Source organism: Callorhinus ursinus, unplaced genomic scaffold, assembly GCF_003265705.2.
Source record: "Callorhinus ursinus isolate GAN/ISIS: 27379988/994484 unplaced genomic scaffold, GSC_fseal_2.0 scaffold18, whole genome shotgun sequence".
Taxonomy (NCBI): domain Eukaryota; kingdom Metazoa; phylum Chordata; class Mammalia; order Carnivora; family Otariidae; genus Callorhinus; species Callorhinus ursinus.
The window spans coordinates 21,880,216-21,903,716 of NW_027397080.1; the positions used below are offsets into that span (position 1 = coordinate 21,880,216).

Here is a 23,501-nt window from a genome sequence, read left to right on the forward strand (position 1 = left end):
GCATCACCTAAAACTCTGTGTATGTTTGATGAAGTGTTCATCACTTGGAGGGTGACTTTATGAATCTGAAAGTGAAATTTGCTACTGGTAATCTGTACAATGTGGTGGCAGTTCTTTTTTATTTTATTTTATTTTTTTTAAAGATTTTATTATTTGAGAGAGAGAGTACACAAGGGGTGGGGAAGGGGCAGAGGGAGAAGAACAAGCAGGCTCCCCGCTTCATCCGAGGACCCTGGGATCATGACCTGAGCCAAAGGCAGACACTTTGGCTCCCAGGCGCCCCAGCAATTCTTAATTAAAATTTTGGTTTTTTTGCAGGACAGCTGGTCACAGTCTGTTCTTTTCATAGTTGGTCAAAATTGTTAGGAATTATTTTTTAAATGAAAGAATAACTTGGTAATAACTATACTTTCTGGGTATAGTCCTCAGGGAATCCTTTATAGGTTTAAGTTCTCTGGAATTTTTAGCAGCTACCCTGTATTTTAGGTGCATGGAGTTCTATTATTATTTAGAATACAATTTGTATAATGCTTTATGGCTCACAAAATTGTTTTTACAAACAATCTCATAATTTTTGCAACAAACTTGTAAAATATTTGGCCTTAGATTACTATTTTACAGCTGAGGAGACTGAGACTCAGGTTACCTGCCAAGGTCATGTAGCTAGTAAATGTTAGAGCAAAAACCCAAACCCAGGTCTTCCAACTTCAGAGCTTGAGTTCTTTTCACTGTGCTAAATGACAGTGGTTGTAGTTGTTAGAATACGCTTTAAAATTCTCATTTCTTTAGTGTGCTGGCCCTTCATACCAGTGGTAATTTATCTGACTCCTCTCTCCTGCACCTAAGAGAAGACACCTTTCTGGTTCATTTATAGTATCCAATTTTTTAAAAAGGTTTTATTTTTTGAAAATTTGCTCATTTTATGTATCACTTTAGTGTGGCAATAAAACATTAATTTTTATCCTTTTCTTGTCCTTCTTTCTGACTTTATACCTCTTTCTGCAGAGTTTACTTTGCATAATAACAATTCTTTGTTTTAAAGTGAGAAAGATCAGTCTAAAGAAAAGGAGAAGAAAGTGAAAAAAACAATACCTTCCTGGGCTACCCTTTCTGCCAGCCAGCTAGCCAGAGCCCAGAAACAAACACCGATGGCTTCCTCCCCACGTCCCAAGATGGATGCAATCCTAACTGAGGCCATTAAGGCAAGTTTTTATTACAAGCAGTTCATCTTAGATCTATTTTGTTCGTCTTTGGGTTATTTGAAAATGGCATATTCCTGTCCAGACATGAGAAATCTTGCTCTGTTTCCTAAAAGATACTTAAATAGAAGAAAGCCATTGTGAAGTTCATGTTTTTTGTTTTTGTTTTAAGAAAATCACATTTGGTGAGCACTGTTAATTTTTTAATTCAAATTTATTATAGCAAGTATTTTTAACTTCAGATTTTTTTTTTTGTTTTGCTCAGTTTATTGGTTAAATATAGTATTTATTTGAAGGCTGAACCTGTTAATTCATTCAACAAACATTTAAGGACTAACTTCTCTGTATCTGTAACCCTGCTAAGGATATAGCAGAGAATAAAACAGGATCGTCTCTGCCCATATGAAGTCTGATTTTGACTGAGAGTAACTGAATAGCATAGAGGATTTTTATTTTAAAAAAGAAACACTGTCTTTAGATCCATTTTCAAAGCTGAGTGTCTAATACTGGTAATAGCTAGCTTTCTCACCTGATCTCTAAGAAGCCCTCTTAGAAACCTTACTACTTTGCTGCATCACCAAAAATTCGTGCACAGCTTTCTGACTTAGCTGTAATCCACTGACTCCCATTAGCTTACGGGTCTTCATGTAGCTTTTTTATTTTAATTTTTAAGGTTATCATCTGACCTTGCTTTTTTTAAGTTTTCCTGGTTACTTTTACCTTGCTAATTCACGTAATATGATAATCTCACTCGCTTCTCTTATCTCATCATGCAAATTAACAAGACACCCTCATTTTAGGGATCTTGTTGCTAGGATCTCAGTCAGAATTGGGGAAAGAGGAATAAAGACCAATGTAATCAAGGGTGGTGTACAGAGGAGAGGGCAGCCTAGTGGTCATTTTCAGAATTTGAGAATGACACATAAACTGGAAAAGGGTTTGCCTTCAGCCCTCTCCCTGCACTCCTTTCAGGAGTGCTCTCAACTCCTTAAAACTTTCCTGGTCTAGATCTAGTGAGATCTCTTTTTTTTGTATAGCCTTTATTCCAGGATTTCACTTACTGACCTCTCAGCCTAGATTTCAAGGAGCAGGCTTACAGTGAGGTTGGAGAGGGACTAAAATTTTAAAATAGTGAAACAAAAAATTAGAACAGTATAATTAGGCCTAAAGAATAGTTTGAATCTGATTGTGCATATTTGTTCAAAGGAGGGTGTGTGTGTGTGTGTGTTCCATGCAATGTATCAGATCATGATTATAGACCATTGATATACCATTTTGTGAATAAACAAGTCCTTATGTCTACTTCCATCTCAGTGTCAGTTTGGTGGAGCATAAAATTGTTTTAGCATTAGAGAGTTCTTTTCTGCTCGATTTTCTTTGAATTTTCTTAAAAGATCAGGAGTAAACTTTAATAGGTTGTAATAGATCAGAGATACTTGAAGTCAGTCAACCATATTAACACAATTTTGTTTTATGTTGTACAATTTTTCTTTATTGTCAAAGTATGTAAAATAACATTCAATCAAGTCTTTATCCAATGAGAATGAATAAGTGCCACGTTCAGTTTATAGACAATGGCAACACAAAATTGGTGGACTAGCCCATTAGGTAAATAACAGATGCTCCTTACGTGTGCTTCAAAATATAAAGCATTTGAAAAAAAATTTGCCACCTTCATTACTTAATGACCTACTTAAGTCTTCCATGGTCATTAATCAAATGGAATATAGATAAATTGGATGGAAACAGAAGAGGGCATTTTAAGTCACAGTCGAATGCCCTCATTGTTGCCCAAAACTTTGCTTAAGATTTTGCCATCTGTAAACCAGTTTTTGCCATTGATTCAGATTATCTTTGCTAATGTTCTCTGCTGACATTCACACAAAGCCTACAGAGAACATTGGTCCTGGTATGCTTAAAGCTCATTCCAGAAAATGAACCAGATCTACAGTCCTATAGTAATAGAAATGTTCTGTTTTCTTCATTTTAATGCTGGAGATCTGTCTTTTAAATATAGAATAGAATTAAAATGGAAAGTTCTTCCTTGACACACAGAATGTTGTTCACGTTTTATCTTCTTTTTGCCTGTCTTCAACTAAGTTAAAATTGTTTCAAAAAGATTGTTTCTGTATTTCTCAACAACCATGATGAACTGAAGTTACCTGAAAGACTGTTCATTCTTCCTGCCATTTTTATCATCTTTTGTCAAGTTCACCTCCAAAATAATTTATTTTGAAAATATATGTCATCAGATTCTCTGTCTAATGAAAAGCAGCCGGTATAAACTAATGTGTATGGTTTGGTAAATCTGTTTTCTAGGCATGCTTCCAGAAGAGTGGTGCATCAGTGGTTGCTATTCGAAAATATATTATTCATAAGTACCCTTCTCTGGAGCTGGAGAGAAGGGGATACCTCCTTAAACAAGCACTGAAAAGAGAATTAAATAGAGGTGTCATCAAACAGGTATTAAACAATTATTGGGGATAAGATCATTTCAACATGTATTGACTGTAAGTCCACAATAACATTTAGGCTTTTTGTGTCTTCTTTTGTAAATTAACATGATGATGAAATGTTTAAGCTTAACCTAGTTTTATTATTTGAGACTAGGTTTCAGAATCACAGGTGTGCCAGTTACCTTTGATAAGTTAACTCTTCTGGAGAGCAGAAGCATTCTGATAGTGTAATTTGTTTCTGGTGCTCCTTGTACTTTTATAAATTTTATTTCTTTACCTATTTTTTTAGAGAGCACGAGTGCATGAACTGGGGGTGGGAGGCAGGAGGGGCAGAGAGAGAGAGAGAGGGAGAAAATCTTAAGCAGACTCCACGCTGAACGCTGAGCCCTACACAAGGCTTGAGATCATGACCTGAGCTGAAATCAAGAGTCAGATGCTTAACCAACTGAGCTACCCAGGTGCCCCATAATTGGATTTTCTTTGGGAGCCACTTAATGCTTGAGATCATGTAGTTCTGAAAATAAGATGTGGGGTTAAGGAATCAATTTATTGCAGCAGGAAAAAAGAATTATTCTTGTCTTGTGTTAGTTTTAAAGGCTGTTATGTGACTGGACTTGTTACTGTTATGTATTTGTAAATAGGTTCACTTTAACTTAACAATATTAAAGCATGTTGGGAGCATCAGAGAAGCCTGAGTAAATTGAGACTAGTACTAAAACCAATAATGATTTCAGGCATAAACACATGTTATTTTTCATAGTACATCAAAATATTGCTTAGAATCATAAAAATTTAAAGTTGGAATGGACTTTATCTTAAATCCTCTTCAGAGGTCCAGTAATTACCACGTTCCCATGGTACTGGCAAAAATGGTTCAAAACCTAGTTAACTCTGTTCCAAGAGTCCTGTTGCCTTTTCTTTTATATCTTCCTGCACAATTTGATTAATACAGAATTCTGTGCCACTAAGGCATTTAAATTCTGATTAGGAACTTTCAACAAGTACTTCATTCCACAAATATATATTGTTCCTGTGTGCCAGGTGCTTGGGGGCCCAATCAGTGAGTAAAGCAGATTCCTGCTGTGGAGCTAACGGTACAGCTTTCTCAAAATGGTGTATAACTGATACTCATATGGCCTTTAAAATAGTCACTGATTGAAAGGTATTATCTAACCAATGTATTGAGAACCAAAGACTTGTCCTCTATCATAGTGTATGTCAGCACAGTTTATGAGCTGGCTTCATGTTTTTTTTTTTTGTTTGGTTGTTTTTTTTTTTTTTGTGAAATATAGTTTATGACCTATTCTTGCCTCGTAGGCTGACCTCAGTTTGATGCTTAAACAACAGTTTATAGGCTGAAAGCATTTCAGCTTGATTGCTACATTCATAGTAGCACAAATAAAGCTAAGGTGTGGAGGACTCAGGTTAGTGCCAATCAGCTTTAAAGTTCTATGAAAGTGCTTTGTAAACTGTGGAAATATGTGGTAAGACTTACACATACCATATGGGGTGGCTAAGAATTAATTAGATAACTCTTCCCATGTGCACTAATAATCACTAATGGGCAATCTGGGAAGCACTGTAGTTTGAGATCAGCAGGCTGTATACTTTGCCAAGGAATGATCTTCCTTTCAAGATAGAGGTTTTCTCATTTTCCCCAAGAGATTGTCCCTTCTTTCATGGTACTTTTTTGGGGGGGGGTGGAAAGCTTGTAGATTATTTAACCTGGTATCACAATAGCATCCGTCCCAGTTCCATAGATGAGGAAACAAAAGCTCAGAGACTTTACGGGGTTGTCCAATATTGAATGGCTGGATGATACCACCATAAATAGGATGCGGTCCCAAGTCTTTCAGTCTATCCATTGTTCTTTTTTCTCTGAAGGGTTGAACAGCACTTTACATTAGTTCTTGTATCACCATGCCCTGTACTTTGCTTGGACTAGTATAAAGTTATAAATGTTAATACCAGAATAATTTTAAAATATTGGTTATTGTAACTAATTAATTTACCTTAGGTAAAAGGAAAAGGTGCTTCTGGGAGTTTTATTGTGGTCCAAAAATCAAGAAAAACACCTCAGAAATCCAGAAACAGAAAGGTAAGAAGTCTGTACCACAGTTTGAGCACTGTAAAACTATTTCTTCCACTAAAAATAGCAGCATTGAGTGTTCACTGTGTGCCAGCACCGTGCAGAGTGCAGCCTTTCTCCTAAGGCCTTCACTCACTCTCGGCCAGCTAATGAGTAGAAAACAGGCAGTGTGTAAATCCAAGCACTCCAACCCCAGAGCCCATGCACTTAACTGCCATAAGTTGAGTTATGGGCAGCTGTATGAATTGTACTGCTTTTAATGAAATGTCTGTTAAACTAAAAGGGGCATGTGAGTACCTCTTTACCCATTATTAACCTCAAAACTATACCCAGAGCCTTTTTCTTTTCTTTCCTTTTTTTCCTCTTCTTTTCTTTTTTCTTTTCTTTTTTGTACATACTAATACTTCTCCACCTTGAGATACATAATTTCATTTGTGGAAAGTATTTGTACAATAATAAAGTGAAATATGTAGTATTTCCTCTATGTCAGTAAGTAAAATCATGACTATACATCTGTGTTTTTGCAACTCCAAAGATTTTTGTACTTTTTTCCTAAAACTTTGAATGAAATGAACTTTTTTATGGTGCTTTTTGGTGCTGAATGATCCTTTTCATTCTTTGTTATTAAAGGCTAAGAATAAACTAGGACCTTTAATTAAAGTCTACCATTTCTTTTTTTTCTTTTTTGAGTGGGAGGGGCAGAGGCAGAGGGAGAGAGAGAGAAATCTTAAGCAAGCTCCACACCCAATGCAGAGCCCGATCTGGGGCTTGATCTCACAACCCTGAGATCATGACCTGAGCCGAAAGGAAGAGTCGGACACTTAACTGACTGAGGCACCCAGGTGCCCCTCTTGTCATTTTTATACATATTTCAACTTTCAATCTGAAGTTCTTATCTCAAATAAGTTGCCACACAAATGCCATTATACCCCTGTGGTATATTTATTTGAATGTGGAAAAAAGTGATAGTCTTCTACAAGTTAGTTGATTTGGCAGTCAATTTAGGAAAGCCCTTGAGTTGAATAGAGAAGCATTTGAACAGAGAACTCTATATTCTGTACTGATGATAATTTTTGATATTATATTTCAGAACAGAAGCTCTGCAGTGGATCCAGAGCCACAAGTAAAGTTGGAGGATATCCTCCCATTGGCCTTTACTCGCCTTTGTGAACCTAAAGAAGCTTCTTACAGTCTCATCAGGAAATACGTGTCTCAGTATTACCCTAAACTTAGAGTGGACATCAGGTATGAGCCGTTGATATAGACTTTAAAGCACAGATGTCTGTGTTACTGCCTTAGCCCTTTTCTCATGAGAAAGGATAAAGAGTAAATATTCAAGAAGGAGAACATTTGGGGGCACCGTGGGTGGCTCAGTCGGTTAAGCATCTGCCTTCAGCTCAGGTCATGATCTCAGGGTCCTGGGATCAAAATCCACATCAGGCTCCTTGCTTGGCAGGGAGCCTGCTTCTCTCTCTGCCTACCGCTCCCCCTGCTTGTTAGTTGCGTGCAGGCTCACTCTCTTTCTCTCTCTCATAATCAGTCTTTCTAAAAAAATGAACACTTGAGTTGACTTACACATTTTGGCCATTGCTTATGAATAGTGATACACTAACATCTCTTTAAAAGCCTGCTTTCAGTTCTTTGGGATATATACCCAGAAGTGGAATTGTTAGATGATACGATAATTCTGGTTATTTTTTTGAGGAATTGCCATACTGTTTTCCACAGCAGCTATATCATTTTACATTCCAACCAACGGTGCACAAGGGTTCTAATTTTTCCATATCCTTGCCAATCCCTGTTTTTCTGATTTTTTTTTTTTTAAGATTTTATTTATTTATTTGACAGAGAGATAGCACAAGTAGGCAGAGCGGCAGGCAGAGGGAGAGGGAGAAGCAGGCTCTCCACTGAGCAGGGAGCCCAATGTGGGGCTTGATCCCAGGATCCTGGGATCATGACCTGAGCTAAAGGCAGATGCTTAACCAACTGAGCCACCCAGGCGCCCCTGTTTTTCTGATTTTTTGATATTAGTTATTCTCAGTTGGTATGAGGTGATGGGTATGCATTATTTTTTTTTTTTTTAAGATTTTATTTATTTATTTGACAGCAAGAGAGGGAACACAAGCAGGGGGGGTGGGAGAGGGAGAAGCAGGCTTCCCGCAGAGCAGGGAGCCCAATGCGGGGCTCAATCCCAGGACCCTGGGATCATGACCTGAGCTGAAGGCAGACGCTTAACGACTGAGCCACCCAGGCACCCCTGCATTATTTTTTATTTAGAGTTTGAAACGTAAGAGGATTCGGGTTTCTATAACCTCTACAGAGACATAGTATAGTATCTTCTTCATTTAAACATTTAAGGTAGAATTGTGGGAGAATTTTGGTAGTAATTCATTTCCAAAAATGTTGCTACTTAAAAATATCTAGACTGATCATTTAGACTGTCACATGTGCTAATTTGTGGATTCGTGCAGATATATTAATTTGTTTAAATTTGTAATTCACAGAGTTAGTGTTTTGAGTGTGTTTATGTGAGATCTTTGTTATGATGACTTTTGGAGAATTGTCTTCAATCGGGGGTCATTTCTGTGATTTTTATTTGCAGGCACATTGTCCTGATATTGTTTAGTACCAGTATTTACTTGCATTACTGAGGCATTGCAATTAGAATTGCTGAAGTTTCAGCCCAGACACCACATTTTCAGAAAAGCACTTAGTGATCTCCAGAGTGCCCAATTAAAGAGTCAGTGAAATGGTACAAAAGGAATCATAGAAGCACAAAGTTTGAAATTAATATCCTGATTTTTTCGTGCTTTTTCTACCCTGAGTATGACCGCAGACAGAGCTGTGAGCTAGAAATGCGTATGTATGATGCATTTAAAGATGGTAACACATTTCAGGTTTATCGCTTTACTCTCTGGTGACTGGAGACCTTATCTTCTCCCAGCTTTTTTCTTTCCTTACCATACTACTCTACTCACAGGAGACAGGTGATTGCTAGCAGCGTAACTTCACTTCTCATCTTTGGGAACATTTCCTGTCATCATCTTATGTTGAAACAAAATGTGTCTGATAATAGATGGGTTACCAACCCATAAATGGTAACAAACCTGAAGACCTTTTCCTATGACCTTAATAATGGTAACTTTTTCTTTTGAAACCCTTTCTCCTTTTACTTCTGTGAAACCATAATTTTCTTTACCTCTGACTGTAGTGGAGTCTTGTCATACATAGAGTTAACACGACAATTTAGCCATACTTAAACTTGGTCAAACAAAAGAACAAGAAAAATGCAGTATTGAAGTATGAGTTATTTGTACTTGCTGTCTACAATTTTCTGTCTCCTGCCTTTTTTTTTTTTTAATTTATTCTTCTTGAATAAGCTCTACACCCAGTGTGGGGCTTGAACTCAACAACCCTGAGATCATGCTCCTGAGAGCTGTATGCTCTACTAACTGAGCCTGCCAGGCACTCCTCTCCCCTCCTACTTCTTTAAACCCACTTTGTCACACTTTACTCTCAACCACCTTACCTGAATTACTTTTTCCTGTCAGTGTCACCGATGACCTCCATGTTGTAAATTTTAGTAGTCCATTCATAGTCCTTAACTTACTTGCTGGTCTTTCATGGGCATTTAACACAGTCGAGGACTCCTCTACTTCCTTTCTTTACTTTCTTCACTTGCCTTCTAGGACAGCCTATTTTTCTGATTTTCTTCCAACTTCACTAGCCATTCTTTCTCAGTCTCCTAAGGATTAGACCTTAGGCCTCTTGTCTTTTTTTTTTTTTTAAGTTGTTTGTTTTGTTTTGTTTTGTTTTTGTTTTTTAGTAATCTCTGCACCCAGTGCGGAGCTCAGACTCATGATGCTGAGATCAAGAGTCTCATGCTCTTCTGACTGAGCCAGGCAGGCTCCCTTCTTGTCTTTTCTGTCCACATTCTCTTGGTAATTCTTTTCACTGTCAAATCTATACACTCCTAATTTTACATAAATCTAGCCCATACCTCCCTCCTGGTTGCATATTCACATGGATAGATGCTTATTTGCTATCACTACTTGTGTTTCTAACTTGACATGTTCAAAACTGAACTCTTGGCTCCCTCCCCAAAAAACTCTGTCTTCCATATCTTCTCCACTTCGGTGAATGACAACATCATCTTTCTAGCTGCTGAAGCCAGAAACATTGGTCTTGTGCTGGTCTCTTCTATTTATCCCACACCTCCATCTAATTTGTAAGCAATTACTTTGGCTTTGGCATTAAGATATTACGATAAACAGACCTCATTATCTCCACTGTTAGTCTCTTCCAGGCCATCATCATTTCTGTTGTATTAGAGTAAGAACTTCCTAACTGTACCTCTCATGCTCCCTCCCCTTCAGTGTGTTCTTAACATAGCAGTGAGAGTGGGACTTTCAAAAATGTAAGTTAGATCATATCACCTTGCCACTCAAATCTTCCAGTGGCTTCCCAACCCCCACAGAGTTAGAGCCAGAGTCTCTAAAACAGTATACAAGACACTACACTTCATTGCGTCTCTGACCAAACCCCTGCTACCCTTCCGTCACTTAACTGGCCTCAGAGTCTGCATGCTTGCTGTTCCCTTTGCCTGGATGGTTTTCCCCGTGGTGACCCCCTTGCTCACTCCTTCACTACCCTCAGGTTTTTACTCTAATGTCATCATTAGAATGCTTTGACTCTTCCTTGATGGCCTTCCTTTTTTTTTTTTTTTTTGATCATTTTATTTTGGAAACTTTAAAACATGCAAATGTAGAAAGAACATAACCATCATACTATTTAAGTTCTTAATATCCAATATGCAGGCCATATTCATTGTCCTCAGTTGTCTCCAAAATGACTTTTTATAGTTGGTTTGTTCCAGTCGATGTCCAGACATGGCCCATACACTGGATTTGATTGATGGAACCACCCAAAATACACCTGCAACCTTTCCCTCCTCTCCCAGCATTCAGAATTCTACTTCTCTGCCTTATTTTTCTCTATACCACTCATCACATTCTAACATATACTACATCTGCCTGGCCTTTTTAAAATTACCTGTCTACCCCATTAAAATGTCAGAATCCTGAAGGCCAGGATTTTTATTTAAATTGTTCACTTCTGTTTCCTCCAAGACTAACACATGGTAGATGCTCAATAAATATTAGTTGAATGAGTGAACGAATGAATGTGGGCATTTCACCTGGCCATTCCATAAAGAGCCTATTTCCTGGAGCATGTGAAATGAGACGTGAATTCTTGCTCCCATATACTAGAGGCTGTAGAGCATTGTGGTTAAGAGCACAGACTTTGGAACCCTTAGGTTTAAATCCTGATTCTGTCATTTTCTAGCTTGGTATCACTAAATAAGTTATCCTTTATGTCTCAGTTTTCTCATTGATAAGCAGTGTATCAAAATAAGGTGTTAGGAGACTCAAATCTCTTAGTACACGTTAAGCACTTAGAACAGTGCCTGGCATGTAGTAAGTGCTCATGTTAATATTATCAGTCTCAGTTCCAACGTCATTCTCATTGTATGAGCATTACACTGTGCTAAATATGATTCTAATATTTAAAGAGTATTTTTTAGGGGTGCCTGGGTGGCTCAGTCAGTTAAGCATCCCACTCTTAATTGCGGCTCAGGTCGTGATCTCAGGGTTGTGAGATTGAGCCCTATGTGGAGCTCCGTGCTGGGTGTGAAGCCTGCTTAAGATTCTCTCTCTCCTCTCTCTTTGCCTCTCTTCCATTCCCCGCTCTCTCTCTCTCTAAAAAAAAATTAAATTTTAAAAAGGTAATATTTTTTTATATAACATGCAAGTCACCTCCTTAATTTGGTAGCAATGATTTTTTGCAATCCTAAATTAAAAACCGGGCATGTTGATCAAAAGGAATGAGATCTTGCCATTTGCAACAACGTGGATGGAACTGGAGGGTGTTATGCTGAGTGAAATGAGTCAATCAGAGAAAAACATGTATCATATGACCTCACTGATAGGAGGAATTCTTAATCTCAGGAAACAAACTGAGGGATGCTGGAGTGGTGGGGGGTGGGAGGGATGGGGTGGCTGGCTGATAGACATTGGGGAGGGTATGTGCTATGGTGAGCGCTGTGAATTGTGCAAGACTGTTGAATCACAGATCTGTACTTCTGAAACATAATGCAACATGTTAAGAAAAAAGAAAAAGAAGAAGATAGCAGGAGGGGAAGAATGATGAAGGGGAGTAAGTCGGAGGGGGAGACGAACCATGAGAGACGATGGACTCTGAAAAACAAACTGAGGGTTCTAGAGGGGAGGAGGGTTGGGGGATGGGTTAGCCTGGTGATGGGTATTAAAGAGGGCACATTCTGTGTGGAGCACTGGGTGTTATGCACAAACAATGAATCATGGAACACTACATCAAGAACTAATGATGTAATGTGTGGTGATTAACATAATAAAAATTTAAAAAAAAACTGGGCATGTTGGATTTACATAGAGACTTTGGGTTCATTCTAAGAAGGTACCTTTAGAAACTTTCAAGGGTAGAGGCACCTGAGTGGCTCAGTTGGTTAAGCGTCATGGTCTCTTCAGCTCAGGTCATGATCCCAGGGTCCTGAGATTGAGCCCCACATTGGGCTCCCTGCTCAGTGGAGAGCCTGCTTCTCCCTCTCCTTCTGCTGCTCCTGCTGCTTGTATGTGCGAGCACTCGCATGCTCTCTCTCTCTCTCTCAATCTGTGTCAAATAAATCTTAAAAATAAACTTTCAAGGGCCATTCTACTACATGAATTAGGAATCGTTGTGTCTGGTATAACTTCATACTCTCTTTGATTTGTTCTTTCTGCCTCCACCAAAATAAGAACATAGCCCAAGATTCCGTTGTATGCCCTATACCTTTCTCTAAACTTTTTTTTTTTTTTTTTAAAGATTTTATTCATTTATTTGAGAGAAACAGCATGAGGGGAGAAGGTCAGAGGGAGAAGCAGGCTCCCCGCCGAGCCGGGAGCCCGATGCGGGACTCCATCCCAGGACTCCGGGACCACGACCTGAGCCGAAGGCAGTCGCTCAACCAACTGAGCCACCCAGGCATCCTTTTCTCTAAACTTTTTAATCTCCTTGGTGACCCTTAGATTCTTAACATTTTCAACACTAAGTAATTTCAAGAGTCTTTTGATCTTCTTAATTCCATTTATGCATTTATTTTTTTAAGATTTTAATTGAGAGAGATAGAGCGAGCATGATAGAGTGAGCACGAGCAGGGAGGAAGGGCAGAGGGAGAGGGAAAAACAGGCTCCCTGATGAACAGGGTCTGAGCCACCCAGGCGCCCCATTTATGCATTTCTAACAGACTGATGTAACTTTCTTATTTAGATACTTGCAATTCAGAATCCTTGCTACTATCAGCCGCATTTTTGTCTTCCATCACTTACCTTTGATTCTCTCTGTGCATGGCTTTCATTTTTATATCCCCCAATGCAAACTGATTTTCTCACAGTTGAGAAACACAGCGCTCAGCAGTCACCCATTATTCCCTGCTTCTAATTAAACTGGTATAATTATCTAATTAAAAACAAAAATTGTTATGGGGCGCCTGCGTGGCTCAGTCGTTAAGCGTCTGCCTTTGGCTCAGATCATGATCCCAGGGTCCTGAGATCGAGCCCCACATCGGGCTCCCTGCTCAGCGGGAAGCCTGCTTCTCCCTCTCCCACTCCCTCTGCTTGTGTTCCCTCTCACTGTGTCTCTCTCTGTCAAATTAATAAATAAAATCTTTAAAAAAATAAAATAATAAAAATTGTTATAATAAAAAGTCCCTTGAAACTTATGTATAGGGCTTTATAAAACACTTTTGTTTATACTGTTTTCTGTGATTCTTAAAATAGACTTAAAAATAAACATTTTGCTTACCCAGGATTACCTGACTCTTCACTGGTAAAGCCAGAACTTTATTTTGTCTTTCAATTTCACACTTCTTGCTTTTTCCACTGTTCTGGGTGTCTTATATTGGAAAGTGCAAGCATAGCATAGTGAGTAAGAATGTAGAACCTGGGGGCGCCTGGGTGGCTCAGTCATTAAGCGTCTGCCTTCGGCTCAGGTCATGATCCCAGGGTCCTGGGATCGAGCCCCACATCGGGCTCCCTGCTTGGCAGGAAGCCTGCTTCTCCCTCTCCCACTCCCCCTGCTTGTGTTCCCTCTCTCACTGTCTCTCTCTCTCTCTGTCAAATAAATAAATAATCTTAAAAAAAAAAAAAAAAAAGAATGTAGAACCTGGAATCAAACTGCCTAAGTTTGTAACTGGTTCTTACACTGCCTAGCTGTGTGACCTTGGAGAAATGACTTTTCTGTGTCACTCAACTTTTCTCCATCAGTAAAGTATGGGCAATAATAGTACCTATTTTTTGGATTTGTTGTATTTTTTGGTTTATTCCACACGTGTAAAGCATTTCAGACAGCACTTGGCACCTTAGTAAGTGCAAAATGGTGTGATACAGACTATAGAATTTTTCAGAACAGGGAACTGTGCCTGGGAATTAGCAGTAAGTTAAAGAGATGGGGCTTGATTAGGTCTAGAAAAATGTAGAATTTTTTTTTTATTTAAGATTTTATTTATTTGTCGGGGGAGGGAGAGAGCGCGCACAAGCAGGGGGAGCTGCATTCAGAGGGAGAAGCAGGCTCCCCGCTGAGCAAGGAGGCCAATGTGGGACTTGATCCCAGCGCCCTAGGGTCATGACATGAGCCAAAGCAGACGCTTAATCGACAGAGCCACCCAGGCGTCCCAAGAATATAGAATTTAGATGGATGGTAGAGTGGGGTAGGCATTCCTAAAGGAGCCTCATGAGAAAATTTCAGAGGCAGGAGTTGGCATTCCTTTTTGAGAGCTAAAAGGAGCTTGGGTCTGACTGCATCTAGACTAACAAGGAGTGAGATTACGTCATGGAAGGCTTTGAAGCTGGGTTGAGGCATTAGGATCTGCCACCTGATCAGTTGAGTAACATCATAAAGATGGCCTTTGTAGGTATATTGACTTAATAGTGGTATGCATTCTGAAAACAAAGCAGCACAGTGCCCAGAAGGGAGGGCATGGTAGCTGATACTAAGGTTATGGCAGTGGTGAAAGGTCCATTCTGAGAAGTTTTGAAGCAGTTGGTAAAATATGGTTTTATTGGAAGATAGAGTGAGTGATAGAACTCTGATTCCTAAAAGCCCAGGACAAAAGTTTATGCTGGCATAAAGATTGCTGAGAAAACAAAAATGTTAAGAAGGGAACTGATTTAACTGATCCCATTCTGGGAGCACCTGAACCTCGGTAAAGAAGATTCTTCCCCACGGGGGTGTCAGTATTTTACTGAAGTGGTGTGATCCCCCATTGGAAACCAGTCTTGAAGCAGTCTGCCTTATAGAGCAACTAATAGAAAAAGTGTGTGGCAGTTAAATCACTCCCTCAGCTGTATTCCCAAAGCTCTGTGCACATACTTCAACCTTGATCCTTACCATGATTATTGTATATTCATCATCTGTTAAATTCCTGGAGTTTAGTGACCAGGTCTCTCTGTTTATTCCTGTATGACTATAATAAATACTCAGTAAATGTTTGTGGGATGAAGGACTTTGTGTCTCTGTGTGGGTGTGTATGTGTTTTGGGTCATGGCATAAATCATATTCATCCTGAAGGGAATAGCACTGGCTTAGAAATATTTTCACTGTGATTTTTTTTTTTTTAATTGGGAGTTTCTTCATCTGGAGTGTCAGGGATGTACAAGATTTGATAGGATAGTTCCCACTCTTTAGCATCCTGTTAGAACATGGGATCCTCTCTATTCTTCTTCCCTAAGCATACAGATGATGTCATTAAAAACTCTAGTGTCACCTCAGCCTGTAATGCTCAGTGGTTAGATACAAATTGAAAATTTCTTCTCCAGAGAAAGATCTCAAACCTCAGGGAAACACCTCCTATGATAATTTGGCCCTCATTATTCTGCCCCTCAGTGGGCTGCCCCACTGATCTTTTTCTATCTGTGTAGCAACTGACCAGTTTCAAATGACTCTTATGACATTCTGCTCATTGGGTGCATTCTAGTAATTTTTGAGAGTTATGACATAACACAGCTCCAGACTTTCAGAATACGATTCACCCTTTCTTCACATGTCCTATTGTTGGCCTGAATGTATAGCTTTCCTTGACTGTATTGTGCCATACCGTAGTCCCCTTTGAGCCCTAAGTCAACTTGATTGGTTTGTCCCTGCACCTCAGATTGCCCACCCACCTCTCAGACTACTGCTCCTTCACAGAACTGTCTTGCACTTGTTCTTTGTTTGTTTGTTTTAAAGATTTTATTTTTTAAGTAATCTCCACTCAGCTTGGGGCTCGGACTCACAACCCCGAGATTAAGAGTTTCATGCTCTTTGGACTGAGCCAGCCAGGCACCCGTTTTATGTTTTTAATGACATTCAGTTTCTTCTTTCCTGACATTTGGTTTTGATGACCTAGTGGTGTTTGTTTATTTTAAACTATAACCCTCTTAAGACAGAGACACTATGTTAAGAACAACCAATTTTCTTTCCCAGGGAATTATATCTTATTAAGCTACCCTCATACTGGTGTGTAAAAAAAATGCCTCTGTTTTTTGTTAATGTGTTACATACTTTTTAAAAAATCTAGGAATTTTGCCTCAGAGAATTCCAGTGTTGAATGGGACTTTAAACATACCCATGCTTTGTTTGATTACATAGTTTGGTTGCCATTGTGGTTGATGGAAATAAACGGAGGGTGTTTGGAGTGCCCTGAAGTTTGGAAATTGGTTGTGTGTGGTATATGGTTCTTTGTATCTGGATAATGACTTAACTTCTTTGCTCGAAGAAAAAAGAATGCCACTTGTGTTAAGGGTGCCAGTACTTTATTTTAGTGTCCATTTTAACAAAGTACCACATGTAATAAGAATCAGAACATAGTTCAGGAAATCACCCTAGATTTGTTTCTTCAAATCTCTCCTTCATTGATATATTGATCACTATTCTTCTGTTTTCTCTGCAGGCCTCAGCTGTTGAAGAATGCTCTGCAGAGAGCAGTAGAGAGAGGCCAGTTAGAACAAATAACTGGCAAAGGTGCTTCTGGGACATTCCAGGTTAGAGGACAAAAAGGATTGTAGAGAAGTAGTTCTTAAAAGTTTTGATTTCAGGACACCTCCTTACACTCTAATAATTTTTTGAGGACCCCAAGAGGTTTTTTTTTTATGTAGGTTATACCTATCAGTATTTACTGTATTAGAAATTAAAACTGAGTGAAATTTTAAATATTAATTTTTAAAAAAATTTCACATTAGCATAAATAATTTTTGTGTGAAAAATAATTATATTTGCCAAAACAAAAAAATTGAGAAGACGGGTACTGTTTATTAAAAATTTGCAAATGTCTTTAATATTTTGCTTAAGAGAAGACAGCTGGTATCTGTTCAACACATTTTGGGTTATATCTATGAAGAAAATTCACCACACAGGGCACCTGGGTTGGCTCAGTCATTAAGCGTCTGCCTTCCAGCTCAGGTCATGATCCCAGGGTCCTGGGACTGAGCTCCGCGTCGGGCTCCCTGCTCTGCGGGAAGCCTGCTTCTCCCTTTCCTGCTCCCCCTGCTTGTGTTCCCTCTCTGGCTGTCTCTCTGTCAAATAAATAAAATCTTAAAAAAAAAATTTTTTTTTCACCACACATAGTAATACAGTTAGAAAAGTGTGGAATATTTTAAGATAATTTTCAAATAGTTGTGGATATTATTCTTTGTTACTATACCAGAACTCAACAGATGATAATTTTTTTTAAAAAATAAGATTTTATTTATTTATTAGAAAGAGCTGTTGAGCATGTAGGGGGTGGGAGGGACTGTCAGGGAGGGGAGAGGGACAAGCAGACCTCACACTGAGTGCGGAGCCCAACCACCACCCTGAGATCATGACCTGAGCTGAAACCAAGTGTTGGAACAAATGATAATTTTTTAAATAGCTTTATTGAAGTATGGTTTATATATCATAAAATTCATTCATTTTTTGTTACAATTTATAATTCAGTGATTTTTAGTAAATTTGCAGAGTTGTACAGCCATCACCACAATCCAGTTTTGGAACATTTTCATCACCCAAAAAGATCTCTTGTGCCCACTTGTGGTCTCTCCCCATTCCCATCCTCAGCCAACCTACTAATTGACTTTCTCTTTATATAGATTTGCCTTTTCTACACATTTCATATAGAAAGAGTCATATAATATGTGGTCTTTTGTGTCTGTCTTCTTTCACTTAGCATACTCTTGTTTGAGCCTTGTCCATGTTGCAGCGTGAATCAGTGCTTTCATTCCTTTGTATTGCCACATGGTATCACACTGTATGAATCTAACACTTTCTGTTTATTCACAAGTTGATGAAAATTGGGGTTATTTCCACTTTTTTTATTCTTATGAGTAGTGTTGCCTATGAACATTTACATCCAAATCTTTGTGCAGACACATGTTTTTATTTCACATGGATATATAACTAGGAGTGTGGACTTGCTGGACTATATGGTAAATTTATGTTGTAAGAAACTACCAGAGTGGCTGCATCATTTTACATTCCTACCAACAAAGTTGTGAGGGTTCTAGTTTCTCCATATCTTTGCAAACACTTGTTACTGTCTTTTTAAAATTCTAGCCATACTGGTGGATATAGAGTGCTATTTCATTGTGGTTTGGGTTGGCATTTCCCTAATGATTGCTGATCTTGACCATCTTCCATCTTTTCATGTGCTTAATGGACATTTATCTTTTCTAGTAAAATGTCTCTTTAATTCCTTTTCTTGTTTTTTAAAGTTGGGTTATTTGTCTTGCTATTGAGATATACAAGTTATGTAACTAGATACAAATTCCTCACTAGATACATGATTTGCAAATATTTTCTCTTAATTTGTGGTCAGTGCTTTCACTTTCTTAATGGTATCTTTTTTTTTTTTTTAACTTTAGTTCACTTTTCATTGCACTGATCACACGTCATGGATGAGAATACACTGTATAATGTTGGACTGAGAATCATTCATGTTGGACTCAGCTTTTGAACAAAACACAAAACACAGTCTCCACTAGAGCATACTAGTCAACTCTTACACATTCACAAGGTAGTCTCAGATGGGATGTTTCCTGTAGACATATGAAAAATATGGCTAGGATACGAATATGTAATGGCCACCCTGACACAAGAAGGGAGGCAAGAAATGATTGTGCGTTGAAATGATTAGCAGGTAACTATTTTATGTATTTACCAGCAATTTGAGGCAGACATGAATGAACAGGAATACTTGGAGGATGATCGTGATTGAAAAACATTTCAACGTATCCACAGTCCAGTCAGAATACTATGGTACTATATATATAGTATAAACAACTGCTCAGTGATATTTCCATTTATTTTACTTTTAGTAATAAAAAATTCTCATACATGATTGAACACATATTTTGCTTTAAAATTAACAGTCACAATTGAAGAAACAATGGTTTATTTTTCTAATGAAATTACCAAGCTGCTGAATCTTAAGGCCTCAACAAATGTTGCATCTTATTATATTCATTCAACAATAAGACCTCCTCTTTTGATTATTCTTGGTAAATAGCAATTTTGTTTCTCCAGTTGTTTCCATTTGCCAAAGTTAGGACAGACAGTTTAATATGGTGGCTACTGCTTTCAGGGGATTCTATCAGATGAATCCTCATTTCCATCACAATAGCTGCTGGCAATCTTTCATCAAAAGTCCATCCATTAGGACTTCTCTATCGTGGTTGGCCAAGAAGTCCTGTTTTGGCTGCCAGGGCTTCATTCTGCTGAATATGATATTCCTGAAATCTCATGGATATTCTTTGTGTCATTTTTAAATATTTCTGTAAGCAATGTTCAGAACAGGTGGTCTCTTCAGATTTTACTTCTCTTGTTGTGAAGTCTTTAACACAATCCAAAAAGCAGGTTTCTGTAAGTTTATTGTAGGTTCCAAGAAATTCCTTAAACTGTTTTATCTGATCACATTCTGGTATTTGTGCAGCCATATTCTATTGGTATGTTTATTAGTCACCTTTTCTGATGCATGAGTTTCCTTTTGTTCCAGAAAATTAGTTGTCCAACCTTTGCTTGAATGTTTCTAATGACTGATTTCTTAAGCACAGGCTCTCGCATCCGACACCAGTGCGAGGCTGGGGGCTGCGCTTCCAGTCCTCTTAATGGTATCTTTTGAAGTGCAAAAGTATTTAATTTTGATGAAAGCCAGTTTATCATTTTTTAAAATTGCTTCTGCTGTTGGTGTTGTAGCTAATAAATCATCACCTAACTTAAGATCACAAGATTTACTCCTATGGTTTTTTTTTTAAGAGTTTTTTAAATAGTTTTAGCTCTTATGTTTAGGTCTATCCATTTTGAGTTTTGTTTGTGATATGAGGTAAGGATATAAATATTCATGTTCTTACATGTGGATATCCAATTGTCCTAACATTGTATATTGAAAAGACTGTCCTTTGTCCACTGAATTGCCTTGGCATCATTATTAAAAAACAATTGACTATAAATGTTAAGAGTTTATTTCTGGACTCTCAATTTTGTTTCATTGATCTATATATGAATTCTTTTTTTTTTTTTAAGATTTTATTTATTTATTTATTTGAAAGAGAGTGAGCGAGAGAGAGCAGGGGGAGGTGAGAACCAGACTCCCCTGCTGTGCAGGGAGGTGATCCCAGGACCCTGGGATCATGACCTGAGCTGAAGGCAGTCGCTTAACCGACTGAGCCACCCAGGCGCCCCTATATGTGAATTCTTATGCCAGGATCACACTGTCTTGATGACTACAACTTTGAAAACTTTGCAGTAAGTTTTGAAACTGGGAAATATTAAAATATAGTTTTTTTAAAAAGTGTTTTGATTATTCTAGGTCTTGTGTATTTCTATATGAATTTTAGGATCCATTTGTCAATTTTCACAAAAAAGCCAGCTAGGATTTTGGTAGAGATTGCACTGACCCTCTCTGTCAATTTGGGAAGAATCATTATCTTTATAATATTGACTTTTCCAGTTCATGAACACTGACTATCTTGTTTATTTAGTAACTTTTCTCAGCAGCATTTTGTAGTTTTCAGTATAAAGGTCTTACATTTCTTTTGTTAAGTTGATTCCTAAGTATTTTATTCTTTTTCCATGTTATGAATGGAAATACTTTCATTTTTAGATATTGCTAGCATATAGAAAAATAATTGATTTGTCTGTTGGTAATTTTTTTGTCTATTGATTTTATATGGATTCAGTTTTGAACTCATTTACTAGTTCTGGTAGTTTTCTTGTAGGCTCCTTAGGATTTTTTTGTGGATTCCCTAGGATTTTCTACATAAAGAGTCATATTGTTTACAGATAAAGACTATTTTACTTTTCCAATCTAGATGTTTGTTTTGCTTTTTTCTTGCCTAATTGCACTGGTTAGAACCTCCAGTACAGTGATGAGAGCAGACATCCTTATCTTGTTCCCCATCTTAAAGGGAAAAACATCAAGTCTTAAGTTAGCTGTTGGTTTTTCGTAGATGCCTCTTAATCAGATTGAGAAAATATTTTCCTCTTTGTTTCTTGGGAGTTCTTATTATGAACAGCTGTTGGGTTTGTCAGATGATTTTTCTGTCTCTTGAGATGATCATGTGGTTTTTGTCCTTTATTCTGTTAATAATTGTGTATTACATTAACTGATTGTGTGGTAATTCTTTAAAGGTTAGTTGCCATGTTAGAATCTGAGACCGTATCAGTGAACTTTTTGTATTCTTGCCTTAAAATCTTTTGGTCTTGAACTTTGAGTGGATCTTCTAACCATGCATAATTTCATAACATGATCATTTGGAAAACAGTGGTTCACTGAATTATGCAGGTTATTAAAATATTATCACATTTCATCAAACAATAACAAAAGTAACATATTACCCGCTGACCTCATCAGAACAACATTTAAGTACTAGGAAATTGCCAGGCTCACCATGGTATAAATACAAGTGTTCTGTGATTTAAAATTTTTCTTAAAAAATTGCTTTTTATGCTTGGTAACAAGTACTGTTAGTTTTCCTTGAAGGGAGAAGATTATTTAATACATTTTCAAGAAAATGTCTACCAGATGCCCAAGTCCTAAATAACTATAGTTTATCTGTTAGTTGTTCCATCAGATAAAAACGGGTGTTCCATGAAAAATGCAGCTAGTTCAGCTCACAACTCAGTCACTGGGGGTGCTTTTCCTTGAGACCACCATCATACTTCCATATGCAGCTGACATGCTTTATGTGTTCTTCCCATCTCATACCATAAAATATCAAAAAGACATGCACTGGGGTTGAGATTTAATAAAATAATTTTTGCTATTTCATCAAGGGCATTCCTAAGTGAAATTGACTTTTTTTTAAACCACAAGTGCATAGCAATAAAGAATACAGTAATTGTTGGTACATTTTTGTGTCTCCTCCTTGATTTATGGTAAGGTGGCAACAGTTTTACCCACCATTGCTTTTCTGCCATCAGTGCAAATGTCACCACAGTGAAAAAGGCACATCACCTCTTAGTAGTATTATGAAAATACTTTTGACCTTGCAGATCCTCTGAAAGAGTCTCAGGAACCCCATAGGGTTTGTAGACCACTCTTTGAGAATCTCTGTTGTAGACCATACCTAAGTTTGTTCTTTTACCCTTTTTGCTTATTGGTGCTGATCTTTGTTCCCCATCCTTTTGACCTTGGAATATGCTATGTAATTTTCTGTTGTATGATACCCTAAGTATTTATTAAACTTTTCCTTTGCTACTTTCCTTACAGGATTAAAAAGGTTATTATTTTTTTAACTACTGCATTTTTCAGATTGAGAGAAAGGAAGTATTCTCTAAAGTATCTTATTTATTGGGGCATAACAAGTTAACTTGCTTATTGGTGTAGAGCTGTTACTCTGTTTGAGTTAGGGTAGCTGTTGCTGTTTTAGGTTGGATGGAGGGGTAAATGGAAAGAGGAAATATCCAGAGGAGGGTTGGGACTCCTCAGTCAGATTGAATACCTGATGAGTGGGAAGAGAAAGTCCCTAACCTGACAATTTATTGTAAAACATATCTGTGCTAATGCAGGAACTCCGACCCACCTGGTGCAGAGGAGTCTTGTCTTGACCTGCTTTGGGAGAGTGTTGTCTTGATGCTTTTCTCTTCCTCCTTGGAAAACAGCTGAAGAAATCAGGGGAGAAACCCCTGCTTGGTGGAAGCCTGATGGAATATGCAATCTTGTCTGCCATTGCTGCCATGAATGAGCCGAAGACCTGCTCCACCACTGCTCTGAAGAAGTATGTCCTCGAGAACCACCCAGGGACCAATTCTAACTATCAAAGTAAGACTCAGAGTTGTGTGCATTAACGAGGATCAGGGGAATTATCTTGTGAAAAATTTTAGAGCTCATGCTGTTAATGACAAAGCATTAAGTATCGACTGTGAAAACCAAGAGGGAACAACAACTTTACAAATTTATTATTTACAAAAAGGAAAACAAATGATCAAGGCTTATCCTTAATTTACAATGTCTATTGAAGATCAGGATTTGATTTTACTTTGCTGTAAAGGTTTTTTTCATATTTGTTTTTGTTGTAATTTAGATAAATCTTTGATTCAGAACACCTCTCAAATATAGTATCTTTTTGCCTTTCTGAATGTTTACTAAAACATCTAATTTCACCTTGAAACCAAGCTGGTGTTTTTAAATACGACTTATGTTATTTCTCATTGCCTTAAGCCCTAAAACGG

The 23,501-nt window shown here is 37.9% G+C and overlaps 1 protein-coding gene and 1 pseudogene across 14 annotated transcripts in view; one reads left to right on the top strand and one right to left on the bottom strand.

Moving 5' to 3' along the window:
- Positions 1 to 23,501, top strand: part of HP1BP3 (heterochromatin protein 1 binding protein 3) — a 39,617-nt gene that overhangs the window by 10,531 nt on the left and 5,585 nt on the right. For all 14 annotated transcript variants that reach the window (XM_025855994.2, XM_025856000.2, XM_073903241.1 and 11 more), the window contains 6 exons: positions 1,043 to 1,202; positions 3,519 to 3,662; positions 5,673 to 5,753; positions 6,835 to 6,989; positions 16,747 to 16,837; positions 22,932 to 23,091. In XM_025855994.2, coding sequence (XP_025711779.1) covers positions 1,043 to 1,202; positions 3,519 to 3,662; positions 5,673 to 5,753; positions 6,835 to 6,989; positions 16,747 to 16,837; positions 22,932 to 23,091 — 791 coding nt within the window. The remainder of the gene's footprint in view (positions 1 to 1,042; positions 1,203 to 3,518; positions 3,663 to 5,672; positions 5,754 to 6,834; positions 6,990 to 16,746; positions 16,838 to 22,931; positions 23,092 to 23,501) is intronic.
- LOC112811736 (mitochondrial import inner membrane translocase subunit Tim9 pseudogene) lies at positions 19,393 to 19,843 on the bottom strand (annotated as a pseudogene).